The sequence below is a fragment of the Lichenostomus cassidix genome, chromosome 4 (genome assembly GCF_008360975.1).
Source record: "Lichenostomus cassidix isolate B80296 chromosome 4, HeHo_3.0, whole genome shotgun sequence".
Classification (NCBI taxonomy): Eukaryota; Metazoa; Chordata; class Aves; order Passeriformes; family Meliphagidae; genus Lichenostomus; species Lichenostomus cassidix.
Window position 1 is genome coordinate 56,814,913 of NC_139484.1, and position 22,364 is coordinate 56,837,276.

General features: G+C 41.9%; 1 protein-coding gene across 1 annotated transcript in view; it reads left to right on the top strand.

The window, feature by feature from the left end:
• Positions 1 to 22,364, top strand: part of ATRN (attractin) — a 147,024-nt gene that overhangs the window by 51,616 nt on the left and 73,044 nt on the right. Inside the window, exons 7-18 of the mRNA XM_085059314.1 lie at positions 939 to 1,029; positions 2,166 to 2,409; positions 3,877 to 4,060; positions 6,339 to 6,493; positions 10,849 to 10,933; positions 12,403 to 12,623; positions 13,788 to 13,909; positions 14,429 to 14,567; positions 16,419 to 16,600; positions 18,692 to 18,908; positions 20,028 to 20,213; positions 21,525 to 21,758. Of these exons, the coding sequence (XP_084915440.1) occupies positions 939 to 1,029; positions 2,166 to 2,409; positions 3,877 to 4,060; positions 6,339 to 6,493; positions 10,849 to 10,933; positions 12,403 to 12,623; positions 13,788 to 13,909; positions 14,429 to 14,567; positions 16,419 to 16,600; positions 18,692 to 18,908; positions 20,028 to 20,213; positions 21,525 to 21,758 (2,060 nt within the window). The remainder of the gene's footprint in view (positions 1 to 938; positions 1,030 to 2,165; positions 2,410 to 3,876; positions 4,061 to 6,338; positions 6,494 to 10,848; positions 10,934 to 12,402; positions 12,624 to 13,787; positions 13,910 to 14,428; positions 14,568 to 16,418; positions 16,601 to 18,691; positions 18,909 to 20,027; positions 20,214 to 21,524; positions 21,759 to 22,364) is intronic.

Sequence of the window (22,364 nt, forward strand, 5' to 3'; positions counted from 1 at the left end):
ACTCTGGATGGTTATCCAGAGAGGACAGGATACCAAACAGGGAGTGGCATTAGGACAAGGACATTTATACAATTGTTTGAAGAGATTTAACAGTAACTAAATATCAAGTAATAATAGTGTGCTTTGTGGAAATACTCCATTAGAAAAACCCCAGCTTTTGTATTGTATTTGGGCAGATCTAGGCAAAAGCTGGATTTTTTTCCGGTGACACTTGCATCCCTCACTTTGATGGACCTAAGTGAGAGCTGTGTATTCTGCACTCACATCCGGAGGTGATAGTTCTTACAGGGGAAGAGGAGCTGAAAACACGCGTTTAAATGTAGAACAGTTGCTGGTTGCACCCACAATTTACTCCTCCAAAGTCACACCTCGTTTTTTAATAGGATACCCTATGGCTTTGTTGAATGCTTTCTCAGAGATGATTTTATCTCACAAGGCTCTAAGCCTGGAAAATATAGTGCATTATTTTAAATAAAAGGCCACAAGCCATTTTCAGAGCAGAGGATTTATGTTATTTCAAGGTTGAATGGTAAAGACATGATTAAAAAGTGCTTTTTAAGCACTGGCAGAGTTTTTTTAATCAAGTAGTTGGAAATTACTTAAGTTCAGAGTAAAGTTTTTCTACTTTTTTGAGGGAGAGGTGGTATTGGTTGTCACAGCTTAACAGGCAATGCATTAGGTCTTGGAAAAGAAAACAGAGTAAAGGAGATCAATATGTGGATGTTGAGTAACAGAGCAGGGGTTTTTTTAACCCATAAGTAGTTTGTGTGAGCTTTGTGCATGCTGAAATCATGGCAGGATTTACTATTTTAGTAAATAATTACATCTAACATGTTATATTGGTAAATAATTTTCTCCAAATCTTAGAAAGGACAAGCAGTCATTTTCTTAGCTTTAATACCTATGTATTGGAAAATAATTCAGGTTTTATTATACAGGTATGATCTTATTTCTGAAGAGTGGCTTCCACTGAACAACTCTGTGAACTCAGTAGAGATGAGATATGGTCACTCGTTGGCATTACACAAGGTAAGTTCAGTGTTCCAGACTCACTTCCCAGCTGATTTCCCCTTCTTCTCTTCTGCTTCCCACCCCTGTTCCCAGATCAGTCTTGCTTTGGGAGAAGCATTTCTCATTCAAAGGCTTGTCCATGGTTAGCCCAAGCTGTATATCTGTGCTCTAGGGAATCATTGGATGAATATTCTAGGAAGTCTGTAGTGCCTCTGCCTGTGTGTTCCTTCCTTGCCCTTTTTCCAGGCATTTTAAGGATGACTGAGGTCAGTGAGTCTGTTATTTACTTCTCACTATCTGTGCTGACAAGGCATGCCTGAGGTTGAGTTTGCTGGAGTTCAGCTGATTCCCCAGCTGCCTTTTGTGTAGATCACATGAATATTTTTATGAGCTCTGTTGTCCAAGACACCAAAGCAGAGCTGGGGAATTAGGGATTCTTGTTACTTGCTCTGCAAGTAAACCTGTAAATCTCATCATCCAGCATCTGACACAGCAACTGGATTTGACTGTTTTTATGTCCTTTCTCACCTGTGTGCCTTGCTGTGAGTGAAGGCCATGTGAGAGCAGGATGGCAAAGTCTTTGGAAAGGAATTGAGCTGATCCTTTGTCGACGTTTGGGTTTTGGAATGATATTTATCTCTAACAGTGCAGGTCTGTACGAAGCTTAATTACAAATAATCAAAAAACTCCACGTACTGCCGTTCACAGACAGAGTACTTGAGGAACCTCAAAGGATGGAAATTCATCATGGAATCACAAAATAGTTTCGGTTGGAAGAGACTTTAAAGTTCATCTAGTCCCAACCCCCTGCCATGGGCAGGGCACCTTCTACTATCCCAGACTGCTCCAAGCCCCGATGTCCAGCCTGGCCTTGGACACTCCCAGGGATCCAGGAGCAGCCACAGCTGCTCTGGACAACCTGTGCCAGGGCCTCATCACCCTTACAGAGAACAATTCCTTCTCAACATCCCATCTAACCCTGCCCTCAGTCAGAGTGACGCCATTTCCCCTTCTCCTGTCCCTCCATCCCTTGTCCCCAGCCCTTCTCCAGGGGGCTTTTTAAAGTAACTTCAGACCGGTAGCTTCATTCCTTACCAAACAGCTGTTTCCTAAATGCTAAACTCCTTGGCCCTATTTTATCTGACTTCTTTCAGGGTAACATCTACATGTATGGTGGTAAGATAGATGCGACAGGGAACGTGAGCAGCCAGCTGTGGGTGTTCCACATTTCCAACCAGAGCTGGGCCCTGGTGACTCCAAGGGCCAAGGAGCAGTACGCCGTGGTTGGGCACTCGGCTCACATCGTCACTCTGCAGGACAACAGCACCGTCATGCTTGTCCTGTTTGGGCACTGCCCTCTCTACGGGTACATCAGCAATGTTCAGGAGTACAACCTGGGTGAGTGTGAGTGGGGCCCTCCTGCCAGTCACTTCAACTGTAAGACTTGGTTTGAACGTTACTTAAAGACTCATGTTGAGATAGCAAAACACAGACAAATGTGTCCTCCTCTTCGTGTCTGTATTTACATGAAGTTGAACCTAACAAATTTGTAAAACCCAATGAGCAGGCAACCATGTACCTCCAGCTTTATACGCAGTTTTTGGTCTCAAACACATAAACTTGTAATTGAGAGACAAAGCAGGACAACTGTGGGACAATTTGATTAATTTTCCTCTTTCCGTCTCACAAAACAAACACCTCTGAAGTTATTTTTTAATTCTGCAATTATAATAATGGCTGTAACAATTCAGACCAAATACCTGCTTTACCTGATACCCATGTCCTCAGCAGCAGATGCTCGGGGAAACGTGCTGAATTTCTGGATTCCCATATCCCTGATATGATCTGACCTCCATGTCCTGGAATAGTCCAGGATCTGATTTTTAGGATCCAGTGATTTCTAGTATCACTAGTGGAGAAGCACAGGAGGCTTTCCAGGTAAACTGCACTTGTCCCTAACTCAGAAGTGGAGGCATGTTCCTGGCTCCACAGACCATGGAGAGATCATAGTTAAGCACAGGAAGTTCTGAACAGGAATGTGCTGGCTGTTCTCAGAAACAGCAGCCCTGTCTGCACTTTGGACTTGTTATCCTTGTCCTCCAGTCATCCTGATCCAGAGGATCTACTGAAGCCTGATCCTCTGGTGTCGATGTGAGTGAGATTTCTTCCTCTAGGAGAAATCCAGAGAGAACCAGGGTGTGTAGGCAGTGATTTGTTTTTGTCATGTGTGATCTTGCAGACTATTTAATTCCTTTGCCTTTTGTGTGCAGGCTCTGCCCTGGGGTTGGGAAGCCTGTATAGGGTTTCATTCAGCACTTAGTACAGAGATTTGGTGTGTAATGTGGCATTTTTATTTGTTACCATTATAGTATGTCTAAAGTGCTTCAGACCAATGTTATTTTAGTGAGTGAGATGCAGGACCATGAATCACATATCAGTTTTTAACTGCAGTATTCTTCACAGTCAGACTTGGCTTCAATGCTGTCTGGCTTTATCTATATATTTTTATATATATATATAAAAAGTAAAAACGCTCTTGAGTCCCATTCCACATCAAGTCATAGTGCTGGCATTTTCATGTCATTGAAATGCAATCTATTTTTTTTTCTACTTTTTATTTCTCATTTACTTACCTAGTCTGCAAAATGTGATAAATGACTGTGGAAGAGCTATTTCTGCTCTAATTAAAAATACTGGGCAAACCTTCTTGACAACAAACTTCTTGAAGGAGAATATTTTTGGACGTGAAGTGATAGAGACAGTGTCTGGATGTGAGTCAGAGGAATTACAGAAGTGTATTTCACCATGTTGTTGATGAGTTATTAATGGACAGAAAGAAACTGTTTTGTTACTTGTATTTTTCAGTGACAAATACGTGGAGCATCTTACAGACAAGTGGAGCTTTGGTGCAAGGAGGATATGGTCACAGCAGTGTTTATGATCCAAATACAAGATCAATCTATATCCATGGAGGTTACAAAGCGTTCAGTGCCAACAAGTACAGGCTGGCAGATGATTTGTACAAATATGAAGTCGATTCCCGTATGTGGTAAGTGGTTCTTTTTCTGTCTTTTTCCTGTTTACTACCCATCAGTTCTGTTTGTAGAGAACAAGAGGATGGGTATTTGATAAGGGTACAGTGGTTTATATCTACCTGCATTCAGGATAGATGCTGTGCTCTTGGATCGCTTGTTTTTTATGTCCCTTTATGAACAGAGAGTCATGTAATCAATATAATCAAGGCTGTGAATGAGCCAAGAAATCCATTTTAATCTGTTGTTTGATGCAAGCCACAAAGAAAAATATTTGATGTTTTTTTCTTGCTAGCCGTATAGCCTGTGCATATGAGTGCTGTGACTGCAGTCAAGCGAGTGATAATCCGTTCTGCAGTTAGGACTGTAAAAGAATTTCTATTATAACCCCATTTTCTTTTGGCTCTGTAACTACTTGAAATGTTTATTTCTTGAGCTGAAATCTTCTGTGATTTGTTCCTGCCCAAAGGTGAGTTCTATTAAAAAGCTATAGCCACACTTTACAATTTGGAGCAACAGAGATGAAATACATTTTTGTTAATTCTCTGTTTTTATTAACATTGATTCTAAAGGCTCCTGACAAAAAGGAGACTGTGTTTTGGGTTAACACATGTAAATTTGAGTCACTGTATCCCTTATTGAGTGTTAAAATAGCTTGTTTTTCTGCAACATCTGTTTGTGAGTCTGTACTGATGAGTAAGGTAATGAGTGACTAATTTCCAACCCCCCTCTTTCCTGCTCAGTTGTACACACAGAAATAACCCGACTTCCTCTCTAGGTTAATTTGATCTTCCACTTCAGCCATGGAGTGGACAAATCTGGCTGAGTAGGCAGAAACTTAACAAATGTGACAGTGTTCTTCCAGACTCCCGCAGCACCAATTTTCTTTTGTCACATTTATTTTGTCAGTCTGGCAAGCCCTGTCGAACAAGTGCCGAGTGTAGGACTGTCTGTTCATCTCTCTCTCTGCTTGTTTTTGTGTCACTGACTCTTTGTTTTATTCTTCAGTGATTTAGGCTCTCTCTTCCTTTTTAAATCTCATGAGCTTTCCAGAGTCCCTCTTCTCAAGCTCCTCCAGGTCCCTGTGGATCGAATCCTGTCCCTCAGGCATGTCAACCACACACTCAACTTGGTGTCTCTTAGTGGAAGGGACCTTAGAGCTCAACCTGTTCTGCCCGCTGCCATGGGCAGGGACACTTCCACTGTCCCAGGCTGCTCCAAGCCCCAGTGTCCAGCCTGACCTTGGACACTGCAGGGATCCAGGGGCAGCCACAGCCTCACCACCCTCCCAGGGAAGAATTCCTTCACAATATCCCATCTCTCCCTGCCCTCTGGCAGTGGGAAGCCATTCCCTGTGTCCTGTTCCTCCATGCCTTGTCCCCAGTCCCTCTGCAGCTCTCCTGGAGCCCCTTTAGGCCCTGCCAGGGGCTCTGAGCTCTCCCTGGCTCCTTCCCTTCTCCAGGGAAACATTCCCAGCTCTCCCAGCCTGGCTCCAGCCCTGCAGCAGCTCCAGGGCTCCTCTGCACTCTCTGCAGCAGCTGCAGCTCCTTCTGCTGTTGCCCAGGGCTGGGCAGCTCTGCAGGTGAGCTCTCACCTGAGCAGGGCACAGGGATACAATTCCCTCCTTCAAAAAAAATCCTCTCAGAAAAGTAGGAAAATCCCCCAAAAGATGACTCTTTTATGTTCAGTGCCATCAATCCCACTGATGAAAGTTGAGATTAGTGGTGAGTGTGATTAGTGCTTCCCATGATTGTCACCAATGAGCCAACGTGTTGTGCAGATATTAAGCTGCAGGGCTCCATTTTCAGGAGCTGTATAGGTTTCCTTAAAATACAATTTTTAGTTTTGAGCAACAGATGCTGCCCAGTGTGAAGGAATTCTTTGGGTTACTATAAAAGCAGAGTTACTGTAAAATATTGTATTCTTCCCAGGCTGACTATGCTCAAAAGTCAAGTTAGTGTGAAAACTTGAGAATCCCTAGTGAAAGAATTGGTGATTTGTAGATCCATAGCTTTGGAAAGAGTGGACGAATCTGATACCTATAGATATCTATATCTCTCATAGGTATATTTCTCCTGTAAATTGGCAAAGCAAATGGAAAGATGAGAATGAAATTACAGGAGGAATTGAACAGTGTGGAATGGAATTATTAAGCACCTCATTAGGAAAAGCAGTTAGATACTATTGCCCTCCTCCCTGCACCCTGAAAATGTTCTTCAGCTCGGATTTATGGAGTGTTTGGTCTTTTCCAGATACTTACCAGTCTCATTAATACATGCATTTTTATTTCTGAAGGACTATTCTGAAAGACAGCCGATTTTTCCGCTACCTGCACACAGCTGTGATAGTGAGTGGGACTATGCTGGTGTTTGGAGGAAACACTCACAACGACACCTCCATGAGCCACGGAGCCAAGTGCTTTTCTTCAGATTTTATGGCGTATGATATTGGTGAGTTCTTGCAGAAATAATAACAAGCCCTCAAATACATGACTATTCCAAGGGATCTGTCTTCAGTTTGTCTTCAGAATAACTAGGTTATTCTGGGGATATTATCCCAAGTGGTACTGGGCAGAGGGATGTGCAATCAGGAGAAGCTCATTAGCTTGCTACAGAATTCCAAACAAATGAAGTGTAATTGTTTCCAGATACAGACAACAGCAGTTCCTTTGTCAACAGTTTTTACAGAACGTTGGGCATTAAAAATTAGGTTTTGAATTGCATATTGTTATAGAATCATAAAATCATGGAATCATTAAAGTTGGAAAAAACGTTTTAAGATCGCCAAGTCCAACTGGCAATCCAGCACCACCACCATTTTCACCACTAAACTATGTCCTGAAGTGCCACATCTACATGTTTTTGAACACTTCCAGAGACCGTGATTCCATCACTGCCCTAGGCAGCTCATTCCAGTGTTTTGCAACCCTTTGTGTGAAAAAATATTTCCAAATATCTAATCTACATATTCCCTGGCACAACTTGAGGCTGTTTCCTGTCCTATCTCAGCCACAAATCTCTCCTGATATTCTAAGTGTTTTAATCTCTGATTGATCAAAAATTCAGGTTCTTAGGATGGTTACAGGCACTAGACCCTGCTGAAACTCAGCCTGTACACTGCACCCTCTTGTATTAACTGTTTTATTTAATAATAAAGCCAAATTACTAGGTTGGATTTGCTGAATTTCAATAGCCAGGAGAGGGCAGCATTTATTTGTGGAGTTGGATTCCAAAGACTGTGAGTTTAAAAAGGGCAGGGAAAGAAGAGATGAAATTACATAAAAGAAGGTATATACACACCCAGATAATTCACAATGGGGAAAAAAGTCATTCTGTACTCTGATACTTGGCTTTTGCTCTCAGAATGCCCTCTCAGAAATGTGGGTTCTTTGAAATAATAATGTGAATCTAAAATCTCGAAGTGACTGTCTGCTAAGTTCCCACTCCTGGTTTGTGAGAGGAAGGTGCAGGTGAATACTTGGATCATCAGGGTTTGGTGTCCTTGTGCTATTTTCCTCTCTGTTACAGCAATCATTCCATTCTGCCTCCTGTGATTTCTAGTCATATCCTTCTGGAATCTTTGTGTACTCCTAGATGGCTTTATTTTGATTTTATTTTTTTTTTAGTTGAAGAAATAAGATGAGGTATTTGATCAGGTTGGATGGGGCTTGGAGCAGCCTGGTCTAGTTGAAGGTGTCCCTGCCCATGGCTCATGGAAATGAGATGGTCTTTAAGGTGCCATCCAGCCCAGAGTATTTTGTCATTTTGTGGCAGTCATGAGCAGTTTGATTTTTTGGTGAGTCTGTACTGATGAGTAAGGTAATGAGTGACTAATTTCCAACCCCCCTCCTTCCTACTCAGTTGTACACACAGAAATAACCCTATCAGCTATCTGTGCTGACCTACTGAACTCTCTATTAGGTGTAAAACACAAATTGCAATCATTTGACGAAATATGGCAATATTTTGTCAAACGTCAAAATGATGTTAATTTTGATTCACTTTCAGTAACAGGCAGGTTTGTGTTACATGACATGAGTGGTGTAGTCAACATCCCCAGTCCTTACCAGATATACACCAACATGTGGAGCTGACATTGATTTTACTTCACGTGATGGGTGAGAGGTGTTCTTGAGTCCCCTCGTTCCTTAGAGAAGAGACTCTCAGCCTGAAAAGAGCAGCTTTTTTTTTTTTCCAGAAATAAGGGTACTTTTTCTGTTCTCTTCATTGCAGGACCCATTGTGCATGATTTTCCTTATCCCGTGTGACTAGGAATACATTAGGGTAGTGGCTCATCATTTGTGTCACAGCAGAAAAACATTTCCAGTGGTTCTTCATGCATGATCTCTGCAGTAATTAATTTGCCTGGTCATGCTTGTGTTGGTCTCCATGGGAATAAGCCCATATAACCCCCTGCTATCTATCCCTTGATGTTCCCAAGGCACAAGTTACCCAGAAGAAAACAAAGCAAGGTCAGTTGATACTGAGAGCCTTCAGAGGAGAAGCTTAATAATTGTCTTTATTCCCTACTTTTATAGCATGCTGACGGGCTGGTTTACTCATTTTTTACATCTTGTTGATTAGTAATCATGATTGATTAATGATCATATTAATACTTGGAAGACTGGAGAGAGGTAGAATTAAACCCAGTCTGAAAAAAAGGCTTTAAACCCAGGTCTTTTCCTCATCCTTTGCCGCTAAAACTTATTTTGGTAGTAGCTAATTTTATTTACATAATCAAATTTTTCCGGTTTTCCCTCCTCAAATTTCCAAGTGATCAGAGCATATGCACTGTGTTGTGAGGACATAAAATCTTTTTTCTGTGTGAGGCAATGCTAACAGCTGGCACTGAGATGTGTGCTGGAGGTGAGCAATAAGAATTCTTGAATGCTTCTTATCCTTTATCCTCTGCTTGGCCAGGCTGGGGAATATTCAATCCAAATCGTCCAGGTGCTTCTAGTTTGAGAAAGTTTTGGGATAACAATCCAGCTGTCTGTGTGCACGTGCAATTCTTGTTGGTTCTCAGGACCAAGCCTTTGGGTTGGGTGAGCACTTGTGCAGAGCAGTCTCACAGTATTTTCCCTATTTTCTGCACACTGAAATGGCCAAGTAGATCTTCCTATCCCCAAAATTGGTCTCTCTGGCCTTTGTCGAAGAGGCTCCTGCTCTGCAGCAGCTTTGGGTGGAAAAATGCCTCACTTAATCCTCTACCTCCTACTTACATAAAAGTGATACTCATTTAATGATCTTTTCTCCCCACAGAAGAGAAATTAAAACTCTTTTATTTACCCCGTCAAAATTCTGATTTTGATGACAAACATAGGGAGAGGCTGGATGTTTTCATAGGTGATATGTCCTGTTTGAACAGTAAATTTTATAAGTCCTGGCATTGTAAGTTTTAGGTTAAGTTGCGAAGGAGAAGATTCTTTGTAGTCTCAGAATTACTCAGTTTCTCCAATACTTGATCTCTGGTTAAAGATGGGAAAGAACCTTAGAAAGCAAAATACTCCTTCTATTCATCTAGAAAAACACATTTCTTGGCCTCACATAACACACAACTTGATGGCTAAAAAATTGCAAATTGCTGTCCAGTTTTGCTGAAGTCTCCTATTAAAAATTAGGACTGTCACACTTGGCTCAGGAGCGATGCTGGGCTAGGTTAAATTCTTTGAAAATGGAGCAAATGACATGTAAAAATAAATTTGAAAATCACAATTTATCAAAGTACTAAATCTAACTGTGTCTTCTGTCTTTTCTTTATCAGCACTCTTGAACAAAATTGCTCCACATCTGTTGTTTTATCCAACAATTCTTCAGTTAAATTTAGTAAAAATTTAAAACTTTGTTTTTCTTTGACTTCTCAGTTTATCCATGGACTAGTTTGGTTTGTGGGCTTTTTTTTCCAGAGGGTCAGTCCATGGCACAATGGTTTTATCATATATTAAAGAATCTTGGGAGTATTTGAGGGTTCTGTAGGTCTTTACAGCAGATTGACTTTTCTGTCTTAATTGCATAAATTGCATCTAAGTGCCTTTGGGACATTGGCCCCCTTGGTAATCCATTCTCTTTATGAAGTTTAAGTGATATGAATTGGACTGACTTTTCCTACTTTTGTATCTTTGCTCAGTGGGTTAGATGTTTCTTAGTTTATTTTTTCTCCCATTATGCCCAAAGGAAAAATTTACCTGAAAAACCAAGTAAAAAATGAAGCAGAACATATAAATGTTATGCTAATAGAAAAAGATGGAATAATCTAACATTGTGTTAAAAGGAAAAAACAGCCACAAATCCTTAAGCTATGATGACTGAAAAATATTTTTAAAAACACGGGAATCTGCCCTCTAGGAACATAATTGCAATGGAAGAAGTAAAGAAAAAAGATAAGTAAGCCTCTGTTCTCAGTGATACTGGTTTGGGGCAAAACTGCAAATAATTCACGTATAAACAGATAAAACCAGAATTTGTTACATGGTGAAAAATTCTACTAGCAAAAGCAGAAAAGCAGCTTCTTGTCCTGTTCCCTGGAGCACAGCCTGACCCCCCGGCTGTCCCCTCCTGGCAGCAGTTGTGCAGAGCCACAAGGTCCCCCTGAGCCTCCTTTGCTACAGGCTCAGCTCCTTTCCCAGCTCCCTCAGGAGTTCTCCACACCCTTCCCAGCTCCGTTCCCTTCCCTGGACACCTCCAGCCCCTAATGTCTTTATTGAAAGATAGCAAGTATTTTGGGATCTTTCAGGAGGAAAGCTGTGGAAGTTGTCTCGTTCATTGTCCAGAGAAACATTTCTGAAACGGCTTTTTTTCACTTGTAGCTTGTGATCGATGGTCTGTCCTTCCCCGGCCAGCTCTCCATCACGACGTGAACAGGTTTGGACACTCTGCAGTGCTGTACAACAGGTGAGGGCAGAGATGTTTCCTGTCTCCCTAAAGGTGCACATGTAGATCAGAAACTCTAGACCAGAGGCCTGAGGATCTGTTAGAAACCTCCTTGTCCAGGGAGGTTTGGCTGCCCCCTCCCTGGAAGTTTCCAAGGCCAGGTCGGGTGGGGTTTGGAGCAACCTGGTTGAGTGGAAGGTTTTCCTGCCCATGGCAGGGGGTAGAATGAGATGGGATTTAAGGTTCCTTCCCACCCAAACCATTCTGTGATTCTGTGAGTCTCAGAAAGTTTTCAGATCTTCACTCTTGCAATGTCTTCAGTAGTCACCTCTTCCCATCAGCCCTTCTTCACTGGGCTGAACTGTCTCAGCTCACTTAGTTTTTTCAATAATTTGATTTTTTTTCATTGTTTTCATATATATTTCTATTTTCCATATATTTCATAATAGTCCATTTCAATTTATTGCTTAGCTGCACTGACAGCATGTACCTCCAAATCTGAATTTTCCCCATGCTTTTTTAATTTGTCCATATTTCACTTTACACACCTTATCCTATGGGGCTGCTCTTCCCCAAGGCACATGATGTCCAGTATTTGGGTGAAATCTTAGGTGAGATTTCAGCAGTTAAGCCTCACACACTGTAGTGATATTCCTGCTTCCAGATGAACAGCTGTTACTTAATCAGTGGAACAAAGTTTGAGAAACTTTATTTCATAGGAGTCCTAAAATAGAATAAAAATAATACTAAAAATAATTAATATTAAACCAAAACTTCTCTTTTCAGTTGCCTTGACCCTTCTTCACTGTCTTTTTAAATGTGCACTGACAAAGGCAGATGCACAGAAAATTTTTGGGTGACATTTTTATGTAACTACTAAAATTTGATGTTTTGCCTAAAGCATCTGTGATACTGAAGAAGGTTTAAAATCCCTCACCCCTCCCCCTACAAAATATTATTTGTTTGGGGGTTGTTTGGGGGTTTTTTAGTTGACACAATGACTCTGCTGAGTTGTCACCAGCCATGCAAAGTGTGGTCTTCTGACAGAGGAGCAGAGAGAGTGACAGGACTGAATCATTTTGTCACAGTTTCTGAACTCTGGTTTGGCGCTATAATACCATCTCCCCAATTTTTGTCCTTCCTCTGTTTCTTGACACTGCAGATTACAGGAGAATCCCATATTTTTGCAGCATTTTATGTATAATCACATTGATCAGGCACCCTCAAAGTTTTGGCTGAAGGGGAAGCTTGGTTGATGACCTTGAATAGCTTTGAGTCTGTGTTGAGTCTCTCTGGCTTCCCTGAAACAGTGAAATTTGACTGACCTTTTCTTTAGTGCCTCACTTAACCAAGAGCTATTTATTTGGGTTTATATATGCTGGCATGTTATAAAACACTTCCCTCAGACCTTAAATCCCATTTACCTGGAGCAGTGCTCTGTCAATGGAAACAGCTGCAAGTTTTTCTCTCTTTACTTCCGTGTTGTCCAGCACCATGTATGTATTTGGAGGCTTCAACAGCCTCCTCCTGAGTGACATCCTGAAGTTCACCCCTGAGAGATGTGAGGCTTTTGCCAACGAGACGTCCTGCCTGCGAGCAGGTCCTGGTGTCAGGTGTGTTTGGGCTGCCAGCCCTCCTCGCTGCGTCCCCTGGGAAAATGCAACAGTGGAGCAGCAGCAAAAGGTCTTTGAAGACTGTCCTCCCAAGCCAGGTATGTGTCACATTCTTTCTATTCCCTTTTCTGAAAGGTGTGCAGGGTCTTTTTCCAAATTCTGTCGTGTTAATTGTATGCCACTACAAGTCAGGTTCTGGATTGGGGGCTCTGGTTGTGCTCCTATGTGTCCTGGGAGTCCTTCCTCTGACCAAGTGTCATGGAGATGTGCAGATCTTTCTATCTCTTGCTCTTCAAGCTGCTTGGTCACGAGATCTTTTTCCTACCCTGCTTCTTGGATTTACTTTTCTATCCCAAATAACCATCACCAGCCAGGAACCAGGCCTGGACCATCATTCTGCAAATGTTTGCTGCAAGAATTGACCTTGTGAGAGCCAGGAATTTGCTGGTGAGCACCACAGGATGAGGAAGGGCATCTGGATCTGATGGACTACTCTTCAAGGGAGACAGCAGGAATACTGCTTTAGGAAAAGTTGCTTTATTTTTTTGGCGAGGGTTTGGAGCCGGATGATCTTTAAGGTTCCTTCTAACCCAAACTATTCTGGGATTCTGTTATTATATCTGTAGAGGCAGGCAAAATGAATGGATGTTTTAAGGTCTGATTCCTGTATTTTCCCTTAGGATAATTTTAAACAACTTTATCCTGATGCATTCATTGCTCTGAATTGATTATACAACCCTTGATTCTGTAACAGATGTGCAGCCTTTAATTATTTAATCGTAACTGATGTAAGGGGGACATTGCTTTGCTGGGCTCTCAATGCACAATAAATTTTCACAAAACACAGGCAGTAAATAATTGGAAGAATGAATAAAAAGTTCAAGCTTTGCATGAAAATGCTCCACTTGAAGGCCAGGCTTGCAGGAAGATGGGCCCCTTGGTGGGAGATGGCCACTGTCCTTATGGAATATCCTCTGGCACCATTTCCCTGGGCATTAATGTGTCTTAGTTCATGTGCTTCCATGTCTTGGTGCATTATTTTCTGGTGGTGTGTTTTAGGGCTCCTTGGGCACTAAAAATGATTGCTGCTGTAAATAAAAGCAATTTTCTATCAGTTCAAACACATGAAAGTACCTGATTTTAGTTGCTAACAGAAAATCTACAGGCACTGCTATTTGTATCTTTTGCTGTAAATAATCAAGTTCTTAGAGCTTTGTCAGGAAATGCCTGTTTTTGGTCATGCAGGTTTTTTTCTTTAATAGTTGTAGACAATGAAAAATGTGATCAGATTACAGACTGCTACAGCTGTACAGCCAACACAAACAGCTGTCAGTGGTGCTCTGACCAGTGTATCCCAGCACAACACAACTGCACAGAGGAACAGGTAATGGCTCTTAACACTTCCTTAGTTTAAATTTAGCCTTTGGAATAGCAAATGTCCACATGTTTTCATCTGTCGATGTTATAATCCCTGTTTTGTTATTCCCAGTGCATGTCTAGCTCAAAAGTGCTGCATGCTTGGATTTTTTTCAATTTGATTCAAGGGTTTTGCGTGGTATTTTCTAATGAATTTAGGAGGATGGCTGTGGGCCAGGGAAGAGGTGGAGGTTTCACCATGGTGTGATTACTCATTAGTCACATTTTGGGTTTAATGTCAATAGGGCTTTCCTTAGAGAAAACAGAATAACCCTCTTGTAAAGGCTTTAGTAAGGAAAACATGTCAAGTGGTGTTTTGGGGGAATATCTTGGGTCACCAGACCAGGCTGTGCCCAGTGCCACAGCTTTTGGAGATATAAATTGCTTTGTAGAGCTGAACTGTGATATTTAGTGTTGTAATCATGACTGTTATAAACCCACATTGGTTGGATATGGGAAAAAGCCTCACCTGTGCTATTTATTTTAGGTTCCTGTTACTCTCTATGACAACTGTCCTAAGGATAATCCTGCCTATTACTGTAACAAAAAGACAAGTTGTAAAAGCTGTGCCATGGATCAAAACTGTCAGTGGGAACCCAGGAATCAAGAGTGCATTGCTTTGCCAGGTGGGTACTGGTGGTATAACCCAAATTCACCCAGTCCAAAAGTTGTTGCCTTCTTTTTTTTTAATTTTTGTTGGTTTTACCCCCAAATCTGTAACTTTTACTGTTAAGCCAGAGTAAATAATGTTGTTTAATCATACCAGCTTTGGTATGAAACTTAATTTGTAGTAAATCCAGTAAGTCTGCTGGAATATTTTTCAGTCCCAGTTGTCTGAAGAGGACTATGATCACTCATATAATTATTAGGTGGTATTTCATCTCTCCCTTTTCATCCAATAAAAGCTGTTGATAATAGGCTTCTGCAAGATATTAGATTTAATAATGCATGCTATTTAATTTAGGAACTAAAATTGTTCAAAAGCATAATGACACATACTGGACAAATGAGGCAAATAACACCTAAAGTGTTTAAGGAAAATTCTCCTATTAGAGTGTTTCCAGTGGAGCTTACAGGAGTTGGTTATTAGCCGCTTGTAGTAAATTTTTTTTTTTATCCCAGTGACTGGGAGAGAAATACAGGATCTTCAGTGATTAACATTTGCAGGTAATAAAATGCAGGGAAAGGGGAGAAAACCCATTAGACAGGACATTTTAATGGACATGGAAAGCCTTCCCCTAGGAACCAGTAGGTCTGGACATGTCCAGGTCTGGTGTTTGCTAGTCTGCAAGAGTTAAAAATTGAGGAGACTTTAAAGAAGAGCAATGAGAGTGAGGAAAACATCTTTTAGTAAGATAGATAAAGAGTTTGGTCTGTTTTATTTGATGTAGAAAAGGGGATGACTTGATCATATGTGTAAAAAGCTAATTTGAAAAATTGACAGTTGAGAGCTTTTCCATCTGTTAAGTCTGAATTCACACTGGAAATGCCCATCAGGGTTTTTTCTGTAAGGAAGATAATTAATCACAAAGTGTAAGGAGCTCTTCAGTGGTGGGATTGTGCTCAATATGAACTAGGGATTAATCCTGGAAGTTCGTGCTGTGGACAGTATTAGCACGACAACCCCCTCCTCCCAAAAGGTCCCCTGGCAACTGTGAATGAATAAGTGGCTTTAAGACATCAATAAAATACAAGTTTGGTTTCTTTTCCTCTTTATCCTACAACAATTTTACTATCCAACATTGTAATAATTTTGATTACATACAGCAGATGCTGATGTCAGACTTCAGCTCACCTAAACAGATTTTCTTCTCCTCTAATATTATTATGCATCAATATTTCTGAGCACATCACTGAGTCATACTGGTTTGGGATGGGGCTGTAGGTATTTTTTAGTAGAAGGTTCATAGGATCATTAAGGCTGGAAAATACCTCCAAGACCATCATCATCGAGTTCAACCTTTGTCCAAACCTCACCATGCCCACTAAGCACAGTACTAAGGGCCACATCTGCTCGTTTTCTGGACATTTCCAGGAGTGGGGACTCCACCACTGAGCTGGCCAGCCCCTTCCAATGCTTGGCAGCACTTTCAGGGAAGAAATTTCCCTATTACACCACCTAAACCGTCTCTGGCACAGCTGCAGGGCATTTCCCCTTGTTCCCTGAGAGCACAGCCTGACCCCCCCTGGTTGAGCTCCTTTCCCAGCTCCCTCAGCCTCTCCTGGGGCTCCAGACCCTTCCCAGCTCCATTCCCTTCCCTGGACACTCTCCAGCCCCTCAGGGTCTCCTGTCCCAGAGCTGCCCCAGCAGTGCCAGCACAGGGGACAGGCACTGCCCTGGCCCTGCTGCCACCCCTGTGCTGTTGGTCCCTTGCCCACCTGGGCTCATGTTTTTTCATAGTTCTTTCACTACCTTGAGTTTTGAGAAGGTCGCCTGCTTCTCTGGGTTTACTCTCTTTCTCCACCTTGTCCACCAGAAAATATCTGCGGAACAAACTGGCATTTGGTTGGAAACTCCTGCCTGAAGATTACCAATGCCAAGGAGAACTATGATCATGCCAAACTGTCCTGCAGGTCCAATGGTGCTTTACTGGCTTCTCTCACCACACAGAAAAAGGTGGAATTTGTTCTGAAGGAACTGCAGAAGATGCAGTCTTCGGTGAGTGCTTCTCTTGTATGTCCCTTGCGTAATTAAGCTGTGGCTGTGGAGAAGTCCTTGCAGGGCTATTGTGTGCTGTGTACATAATAGAAATGCCTCTTAACCAAAACCAACTGATTTTCTTTTGAAATTCAGTGTACCCTCTGAGTGCTTCTGAGCTGAAATTGTAGAGAATGTAAATGGGAAAGATAAATATAAACATACACAGTGCCTCAGAGATACCACTTTCTGTACTGGAATCACACCCGCATTTTCCCAGTGGAATACAGGATGGCAGCAGGAGCCCTCTGGTGACTTGTGCACAACGTTTTATAAATTAAGGTCCCATTGGGGCACTCGAGGTGTTTAATGTAAGGTACTGAAAGTTATTTACTGCACTCAGCAAAGCAGCTGTTTAAAATGTTGCCTTCTCATTCCTCAGAGCTGCTTGGCTTATTTGGTGTTATTTATGTTATTTACGTGTGATTTAGTGGCAGGTGCTTTTCTGTCAGGCCCAGGGAGAAGTGAATTGGAATTTTTCCCTCTTCATGCATCAATGAAATAAATACATATTTTTTCCAGTCTCTCGGAGAATCAGGGAGGTGTTCAGAGCAGGTTGTGTAGGTGGTGCTACAGCCCTGACAAAGAAAGTTGCTGTGCACTTTTTCTAAAATCCTGGGTTAAGCTGGAAAACTGCTGTGGCCTGATGGCACATCAGAATAATAATTCCTGGGTCCCAGAGGGAAGCATTTTCTCCAGGAAAAATGAGGCTGGAGGCAATAGGATTGCCTTTTTTCAGGGGAGAGCATGCTTCAGTACTTAAGAGAAATATTCCCCTGTTAAAACAGGAACATTCCCTGCCTTGATTCCCTTTGTGATTTTAAAGTGGAATTTCAACAATTACAGTGTTTTATAGGGGAGTCAATTTAGCCAAGGAAAGGTAAGGTGCAATTTAAGCAAGATTGTTCATTGAATCTTTTGTAAAATGATAAAGCCAAGCCTGGGATAGTGTAAAAATACATGGTTCTGACAATCCAGGTGTATCAGGATATTCCAGTTGTTAAGTGTAGAGTAAATTCCTAAAGACACATGGTAACCCTTCTCTAACAGTGTTTAAATCCTTACACTGTATAAGAAAGAACTGTTAATTTATAAGGAGTTTTTTCACCTACAGAGTCCTTTGAAAAGTGAGCTTAAAGAGACTATGAGCCTATGTTTTAATGGATATTGGTATAGAATGCTTGTGAGGTGGGAAACTGTATCCTGAGCTGGTCCAGAGTGTGGGTAGCAGGAGAGGGAGGATTCTGCCCCTGTGCCCTGCTCAGGTGAGAGCTCACCTGCAGAGCTGCCCAGCCCTGGGCAACAGCAGAAGGAGCTGCAGCTGCTGCAGAGAGTGCAGAGGAGCCCTGGAGCTGCTGCAGGGCTGGAGCCAGGCTGGGAGAGCTGGGAATGCTCCCTGGAGAAGGGAAGGAGCCAGGGAGAGCTCAGAGCCCCTGGCAGGGCCTAAAGGGGCTCCAGGAGAGCTGCAGAGGGACTGGGGACAAGGCATGGAGGGAGAGGAGACAGGGAATGGCTTCCCACTGGGAGAAGGCAGGGATGGATGGGATATTGTGAAGGAATTCTTCCCTGGGAGGGTGGTGAGCCCTGGCACAGGTTGCCCAGAGAAGCTGTGGCTGTCCTTGGATCCCTGGTAGTGTTCCAGGCCAGGCTGGATGGGTCTTGAAGCACTGGAGGCTGTGCTGGGGGAGGCTCTGCTTTGCAGTTACTCCTTTTTCAAGTAAACTGTATATAGATGTTTAGTAATAACAAGGAAACACGGTGGTATCATGATATGCTTTGTAACCCTCTTGCTGTTGGAAGCTGTAGCTCTAGGGTATAAAAGTGTATAAAATCAGTTTGAAGCAGATGATGCTTATATATTTTATTTTGCATATATTTTTATATGCAGTGAAACAACATATTATACCAATATTGCTCAAATACTCCTCCCCAAAATGAAAGTTTGCCAAAAAGTAAACTGCCAGTAGAAACAGTTGTCTTGTGGGATCTTTATATTGAGAAGCTTGTGGCCAGCAACACTAATGTAGATTTGACCTGCTCCTTTATTTCTAGCCCAAAACGTTGACTCCATGGGTTGGACTGAGGAAAATCAATGTGTCATATTGGTGCTGGGAAGACATGTCTCCCTTCACCAATACCCTCGTCCAGTGGCTTCCCAGTGAACCAAGTGATGCTGGATTTTGTGGATATTTAGCTGAGCCTTCCCAACAAGGACTGAAGGCAGCAACGTGTATCAACGAGGTCAATGGCAGTGTCTGCGAAAGGCCAGGTAACAACTGCTGTCTGGTTGATGTGTTTTTCCTAGAGAGTAAAGAGAATGCAATTCTATTACATTTCAAACCAGCTGCATTGTGACTTTGCCAAAGAAAAGTAGTTCTGAACCACTGTCATGTGGACGTTTTTTATGCAGGAACTGGAAATTTTAAAAATAGCTCAACATTTATGCTGTTAACTGTAAAACAACTGAAATACATTATTTTAATTATTTTTCTCTCAGTTGCATACCTATGTGTGACATTTAGGTTAATTATGGTATGGAGCAATCTCCTGTTTAAAAAAATAAAAAAGTAACTTTCCAGTTGAATTATCCTTTTTCCCCTCCCCTGCTCTGTAGCCAGAGGAGGATTTTATCAAAATTTGAAATTAATTGGCCAAGACACTTTGGAGATATGAGAACTTTGAAAAAAACAAGCTATTTGCTTTTGGGAAAAGTCTTCCAGCTTTGTTGAAACTGCATATCTTTTCAGATGGCTTGGTCTGTTAATTCTCCATTATAGCTGATTATTTCTGAATACCGATTAGTGCCTTTTTAAGTAATAGGAAAGCTGGTTGATTAAATAAAAATCTTAAGTACACTACACCAGTTGAAATCATTCTTTGTGGAAGTGCAAGATGCAAATCCTGAATGTGGAATCTGAACTCAAAATTCCGTATTGCAGCACTTGGGTTTTAGGTTTAACTTGCTTTTTATGGTCTGAGAACAGTCCCTTGAAGCAGATGAGAAAACACTGGCTCACACTACAAACTGCTGAGCTAGTTCTGCTTTCAGGGCTCATTTGATGTGTGCAACTTATCAAATCACTTAAAACATGTCCCTGTGTGCTTATGTAAAACATGGGGGTTCTTCCCTACGCTTTGCTAGGGAGGGTAACCAAGGAGAACATCAACTGAACTGCAGAGAAATAAAGACCACACTCATAACACCAATTCTCAGAGCAGCTGTGGTGCCCCTGGATCCCTGGACGTGTCCAGTGCCAGATTGGACAGAGCTTGGAGCAGCCTGGGACAGTGGAAGGTGTCCCTGCCATGGCAGTCTTTATGACCCCTTCCAGCAGAAGCCTTTCCATGATTACTTCTGGAAGAGAACTGATTTCTGTCTCGCCCACAGCTAACCACAGTGCCAAGCAGTGCCGCACGCCCTGCGCCCTGCGCTCAGCCTGCGGGGAGTGCACAAGCGGCAGCTCCGAATGCATGTGGTGCAGCAACATGAAGCAGTGCGTGGATTCCAACGCCTACGTGGCCTCCTTCCCCTACGGGCAGTGCATGGAGTGGTACACCATGAGCAGCTGTCCACGTGAGTCATTGCTCCTGGCTCCTGGGGGGTGCTTAGGAACTTGTGTTTTGGTAGTAAAAATCATCAAGCCCCACGGGAGTTGTGCTGAAAATCCCCTGGATGAAAGGAAGGAGGCCAGGCTGGATAGCGTTTGGAGCAGCCTGGTCTAGTGGAAGGTTCCCTGCCCATGGCAGGGGGTGAAATGACACAGTCTCTAAGGTCCTTTCCGACCCAAACCATCCTGTGATTGCCTGATTATGAAGTATTGCCTACTTACAGACTATAGTAGGAATTTCTAACTAATTTAAAATATTTATTTTTTTGCGCCTTTTAGGTAGATCTGAGCAAACCACAAAAGCTTCATGGCACTTTGGAATACTGTGTTTTCTTTTCAAACTGGAGTAAAAGAACCTAAAAACTTAAAACAAGTGAAGATGTAGAAAGGATTTTATTTATGTTGAATTCTTTAGGATCTGAGTGTGAGCAGGGGGATCACAAGTAGCTCAAAGTGTTGCAAAATAAGAGATGAAGAAAATGAATGTAAGGAACATGAGAGTGTGAATTTCCCATATTGCCAGAGGTCAAAAGTTGGAGGAAGCATCAGGCAGGAGATAAGTAAGCTAAAATAATGGAAAGCAATGTTTTTCTTCTACATTTTTATTCTTTTTAAAGGCAAATATTGTCATTTTAAGCATCAAAGTAGAAAGTCTCCTCATCTTGCAACACCAGTAATCTAGAACATATTTTTCAAGGTGGTCTGGGGAAAGGAATAGAGGAAGTTTTCTATATGTAAAGAGTTTGTCACCCCAAAATCCAATCCCATTAGAGAAACTAGGGTCTAAAGGGTGGAATTTTATTCTCCTGTTTGTGTTCTACACTTTTGACTCAGATAAATGCTTGAAATAATAGCATGTGATACTGAAACGTGGTAGGAAGAGGCTCAAACTGACTGGTTTTTAGCCTTTGCTTCCAGATGTTGCATTTGATCATCTGACTATTATAAATCAATTAGAGATGTTTTGTAGAGGGAGCATTAACCTCTGGTGTTAGAGGGTGTTGTGTAATGGTTTGAAAAAACCTCTGTGTGTGTTGTGTTGTTTCATAACTCACAGATTAATGGAACCTTTATTAATAGTTATCTAATAGATTCTGGAATAGATATGCTGATAGGAATGAATTTGTTACTGTGTATACCAGAATAAATATTTCTAGATTTGCTGAGGTATATATTCTGGTGAGATAAAAATACAGGGTTTTCTGCTTTTTTTTGTCACCTGTGTTTGCGATAGTGATTTATTCCACAATTTCATTTTTTGGTTTGTTTTTTTACAGCTGAGAACTGCTCAGGCTACTGCACGTGTGCTCAGTGCTTGGAGCAGCCCGGCTGTGGGTGGTGCACAGATCCCAGCAACACCGGCAAGGGGAAGTGCATCGAAGGCTCTTACCGCGGTCCTGTCAAGATGCCAACCCCAGCCACGCCAGGGAAACACAGCCTGGAGCCTGTCCTTAATGTCAGCATGTGTCCTGTGGAGAACAACTCCAACTGGTCCTTTATTCAGTGTCCAGGTAAGTGAGCAGCGTTGAATTGTCCAACATTTTGATAAAATGCAAGGGGAGAGAATTTTAAAAACTACAGCGATGTCTGTGTTCCTTCCTGGCAATGAAGGGAGGAGAAGAGCGTGGAATGTAAATAGGAATTGCACTCTTGGAAATGGAAGGAGCTGTGCAGCTGAGCATAATAATAAATAAATTATTATTTATTTCTTGAGAGAAATTTTTCCTCTCCCTACAAACCTGTACTGAGATTTAAACTTTTGTTTGTTTACTCATTTTAAGGCTGTTTGAAAGAAAGGCAGATCTTCTTTGAAGGTTCTTTTAAGTCTTAATAATGCTTAGGATGATTTTTAATTAATGTTTTTGATGCAAAACCAACAGTCCCCTCCCTGTCCCTCATAAATCCATCCCACCAGCAGCTTTCAGTCCAATGTGCACATAATGTTTTGCACTTCAGTTTTCTGTGTGTTGCTTTAAATTTCAGTTTTTCAATATACAGTTGTCTTTGGGCTCAGGCATCACTAGCAAGAGACAAGAACCTCTCAGGGAGGTGCATGAAATGGTTTCATTTATCCTCTGTACAGCACAGACTACCTGAGGGTCTCTGTGAACTATATT